At 49.4% G+C, this 5,000-nt stretch overlaps 1 protein-coding gene and 1 long non-coding RNA gene across 2 annotated transcripts in view; both read right to left on the reverse strand.

The window, feature by feature from the left end:
• Positions 1-999, reverse strand: part of LOC143298920 (uncharacterized) — a 100,105-nt gene extending 99,106 nt beyond the window's left edge. The window contains exon 1 of the mRNA XM_076611954.1: positions 283-999. Coding sequence (XP_076468069.1) covers positions 283-388 — 106 coding nt within the window. The 5' untranslated portion in view covers positions 389-999. The remainder of the gene's footprint in view (positions 1-282) is intronic.
• A 279-nt stretch (positions 1,000-1,278) lies between these two features.
• LOC143279338 (uncharacterized) lies at positions 1,279-3,084 on the reverse strand. Its single transcript, XR_013054866.1, has 2 exons — positions 2,878-3,084; positions 1,279-2,770 (listed from the first exon to the last, which is right to left on the reverse strand). It is a non-coding gene; the product is annotated as an uncharacterized LOC143279338 (long non-coding RNA).
• Positions 3,085-5,000: the final 1,916 nt, after the last annotated feature.

Below are 5,000 nucleotides of genomic sequence, written 5' to 3' on the forward strand. Positions count from 1 at the left end.
CTCAGTGAGGGAGAGACAGACAGACAGACAGACAGACAGACAGCAGAGACACACACACACACACACCGAGAACATAACTGTAGTATCACCCCCTCTGAAGCTGGACCTTGACAAAGAATGCACCCGGCCGACACCACGCCAGAGTGCAGTGACAACTGATACATCCAACAGCCAACAGCCAACAGCCTCACAGACCACACTTCACGCTCTTCACCGTGACTGGAGAGGTGGGGGGGGCGGGGACACTGACAACAGGGACACACTGCGGAACAAAGCACTGACCTGTGTGGATGTTGTTGCCGGCAGCTGAAGACCACCCCACCAGCATCATCATCACCAGCAGCAGCACGACAGTCACCACCATCAGTACCTCCAGCCGCCACCCCATCGTGCTGCCAGCCCTGGCTCCTTCCGCACAACCCTGGCTCTTCTCTTCTGGCCTGACCTGAATGCAGACACTAAGGCAGACGAACCGCTGCACGCTAATTCTAAGACTGCGTGTGGCCTGAATTCATCCTGCGACTGCTGTTTTTTTTTTTTTACCGTCAGTCCTGCAGCAGTCTCACTCTGAACCGAGTCAAGTTATTTCTTTCCTCACTGTTTTATCAATACGTTATTTGACACGAATGATTATGGTTCATCAGCTGTCATGTTAAAAGTGAAGTGTACCGTTGTGAGAACAGTATGAGCTTTTAGCTTGTTGATGCTCTTTTCACTTTGTTTGCATTGTCCCAACAAAACCAGAAAGATACACCACAGCCAGCCTCTGAGGAAAAGAAGCACTTTGTCTGGACGTGAGGTCAGGAAAGGACAGCCACAACTACACAACGTAAAAGAACACTCTCTGTGTTGGGGGTTGTGTCGATGATGTCACACAGCTGACGTCATGGGTGAGTTCTGTATTTGCTTGAAGGACAAACGGAGCTGATGTCATGTGTGAGTTCTGTAGTTTGCTTGAAGAACAAACGGAGCTGACGTCAGTCATGTGTGAGTTCTGTATTTGAAGAACAAACGGAGCTGATGTCATGTGTGAGTTTCGTCTGTATCTGAAGAACAAACGGAGCTGACGTCATGTGTGAGTTTCTGTAGTTTGCTTGAAGAACAAACGGAGCCGCTGACGTCAGTCATGTGTGAGTTTCGTGTTTGTCTGAAGAACAAACGGAGCTGACGTCATGTGTGAGTTTCGTGTTTGCTTGAAGAACAAACGGAGCTGACGTCATGTGTGAGTTCTGTATTTGAAGGACAAACGGAGCTGATGTCATGTGTGAGTTCTGTATCTGAAGAACAAACGGAGCTGACGTCATGTGTGAGTTTCGTGTTTGTTTGAAGAACAAACGGAGCTGACGTCATGTGTGAGTTTCGTGTTTGCTTGAAGAACAAACGGAGCTGACGTCATGTGTGAGTTCTGTAGTTTGCTTGAAGAACAAACGGAGCTGACGTCATGTGTGAGTTCTGTAGTTTGCTTGAAGAACAAACGGAGCTGACGTCATGTGTGAGTTCTGTAGTTTGCTTGAAGAACAAACGGAGCTGACGTCATGTGTGAGTTCTGTAGTTTGCTTGAAGAACAAACGGAGCTGACGTCATGTGTGAGTTCTGTAGTTTGCTTGAAGAACAAACGGAGCCGCTGACGTCAGTCATGTGTGAGTTCTGTAGTTTGTTTGAAGAACAAACGGAGCTGACGTCATGTGTGAGTTCTGTATTTGAAGAAGAAACGGAGCTGACGTCCCGTATCAGGCAGTGTGCATGCCTGTTGGCTGCTGAAGAAAAACATCCACTGCAGATCACCACCATCGAAGGATGGAAACTATTATCGGTCAGATCAAAACAACTGATTCTTTTATCCTTGCTAAAACCTTTTTCCTTTCTTTCTGTCTGTTATTCTTTTTTTTTCTTTTTTCTTTTTTTTACGCCGGGGTTCTTCGCTAGAGTACAGTCAGTGCCAATTGTAGTGTGTAGCAGCGCCCTGATCTTCGTCAGTTAAAACCCAACCATTGTTCCTGAAAGTAATATCTTTTTCTCCTCTCCAGTCAGAGGCAAGTATAATCCTCAGACTCTAATTCAGCTACTGGACAAAGTTCTTTGCTCAAATCATGATCAGACCAGACGGTTCCATTTTCTTTTGTGGTCGAATTCAATGCCTGTTCTGATAAAGGTAATCCCCTGAAAAATATCCAGTTCTTTTCACTCACAGCGTGTTTACTTGCTGCAACTGCTCTGCAGTCCCTGATTTGTTAAAAGCAAAGGGGAGACAGACCTCGTCGGGCCAGTACGAGACTCGCTGTATTTCTTCACGTTGCACATGCATACAAAACGGAGCTGCCCGCGTGTCACACAGCAGTTCTAATGTAAACCGTCCTGTTCATTCATAAACTGATCCCGGTGAAAGAGTTGTTGCATCAATTATAATATATCATTGCTTCACACCGAATCAGTAGGTTTGGAGTCAAACGATCTTGTCCGCTGCACCATAGGATTGAAGCGATGGGTTAATACTCCCAGTCACATAGGCCTAATCATATCTAATCTTCACACGTTCTTACGCAGTGGGTGGTTTTGAAGGAAGGTGAACGACATTCAGTGGGTTGTCTGAAAGGGACACCCTCCCGCCAGTCTCTGCTGCATCGCTGCCTCTGGGACGTGTGGAGTCAAAAGTTGTCCTCAAAACTATTGGCCATCAATGACAAAAACCACATCGCTTTGGACTCGGATGACAAGTAAGAAGATCCGAACTGGACGAGGCTGGGGAGTGACACCTTACACTGCACCCACTCTGCACACATGGAAGGAACAACAAGAATCACTGCACATTACTTCTGTCCCACCCACTGACTCTCACCAAAACGAAACTGTTCACAGCGGTACATTTGTCACCGAGACCTGAAACCGAAACAAGGCAAGATACACGGTACACCACGTCCCACACATGAAAATAATACACCCCGTCTCTTCCTCGCCTTTATTAGGGTCGCCCGAGCCTTCTCTCCATACAGCACAAATATATTCACAATCCTCTCCCACTCACGCGCCACAGAGAGAGGCAGGCCCACTACCCCTGTACAGTACGGCCCGGCGGTTGCGGTCCCGTCAGCCTGTGTGTCAATGGCTGGTCTACAGAGCGTGCCACAGGGGGGTACAACAGAACGGGGGCGCCGCGCCGCGTCCAGACAGCCAAGCGGACAGGGGGAACACTATGCCTTCTATTCCTTCCCTCCCCGCCACATGTGTGTTGGTAGTGGCCACTGATCTCCACATCAGATGTGGCCGTCTCTTTGAATTGACGGAGGGGGGAGGGGCTGCTGGCAAGGATGAGCCATCTTATTACGGCGGAGTTGTGTGAAAACAAACCATCTCTGTGAGCGGGAGGCGGGTGCGAGGGTGTGTGTGTGTGTGTGTGTGTGTGGGGGGGGGTTATGTAATAAACTATATTTCTCGGACGGAACCGGAGGCTTTGGAGGAGGGGAGAAGATGAGTAAGGAGGAATAATCTGTCTTTTAAGGGTGGGAAAGGAGAGGCACAGGGACGGATAAACCATTACTGAATGACGGAGTTGGAAAACAGAAACAAGCTATCTCTTTGGGGGGGGGGGGGGGAGGGGGGAGCAGGGGGAGGAGCCATGCCGGAGGGGAATCAGTAGGGAAGGATATGCCAACCCTGAGGGGAGATGTGTCTGGAAGGATATGCCATCTCTGTGGGAGACGTGTATGGAAGGATATGCCAACCCTGAGGGGAGACGTGTATGGAAGGATAAGCCATCTCTGTGGGGAGACGTGTATGGAAGGATAAGCCATCTTCAAGGGGAGACGTGTATGGAAGGATAAGCCATCTTCAAGGGGAGACGTGTATGGAAGGATAAGCCATCTCTGAGGGGAGACGTGTATGGAAGGATAAGCCATCTCTGTGGGGAGACATGTATGGAAGGATAAGCCATCTTTTTCACGAGGGTGACTGTAGGGAAGGAAAGGCCATCTTTCCGAGCGAGAGGAAGGGCGAGAGGGAAGACTGCAGGAAGGGACAGACCGTCTCCTTGAAGCGAGATTTCCTGAGAGAAATACACCGTCTCTCCCCCCCCCCCCCCCCCCCCCCCAAAAAAAAAAAAAAAAAAAATCCTTGTCCCTTTAAGCGAACAGCGTCAGTGGAAACATTTCCAAGCATAGCCACTGTTGCCTCTGTAGCAGCCAGCCAGACGTAGTAGACGTAATCTGCGATCGTAGTCCCCTTTTCCAGTGAACGGGCAGAACAAGTTAATGAACCCAGCCTGTTTGTCTGGCGCGAGAACATCACGTATCCCCACACCCAACCCCCTTCCAACGTCACCACACACACACACACACACACACACACACACACACACAAATAAAAAAAATAAAACAAAACCCTCTGCTTTTCCCTCCACTTTGGCACCAGGGCCGGATTGTATGAAGCAACCTTTGCCGCGCTGAGTCAGTCAGTATGCTTTGGGTTAAGGACGTTCCTAAGTATATGTATGGAGTTTGCCGTGGGGAAAGGAACATTCTTAACGATAAGCAAACTTTATGTTGCTAACTTCGCTTATACAACCCACCCTATGTCTCAATGAGTGCAATCAAAAACATAACGTTAAGCAAAGAACGAGACCGTAACCTGGGCGATCATCTGGTTAGGTCGTCATTCCGACCCACAGCCCCCCCCCCCCCCCAGAACCTCCGCTCCCCGGGTAACAGCTGCTGTGACAGACCCAACTGCAAATGCTGTCCCTTCCTCAACACTACCGCACTCACCTTCCAGGGGCCCTCAGGACGCCAGTTCACCACGAGGAGCAGTTTCACCTGCCAAACCAGTGATTTGGTATATGTGGTCCACTGCAGCCTGTGCGGTCTATCAACGTAGGCGAGACATACCACACACTGGAAGAACGCAGCAAAGAGCACAGGGACAGCAACCTCAAGAAAAAGCAAACCCCTGTGGCTATACACATCAACACTGATCCCCACAGCACAACCCACTTCTCCATATCAGTGGTC

This window comes from Babylonia areolata, chromosome 2, assembly GCF_041734735.1.
Source record: "Babylonia areolata isolate BAREFJ2019XMU chromosome 2, ASM4173473v1, whole genome shotgun sequence".
Taxonomy (NCBI): Eukaryota; Metazoa; Mollusca; class Gastropoda; order Neogastropoda; family Buccinidae; genus Babylonia; species Babylonia areolata.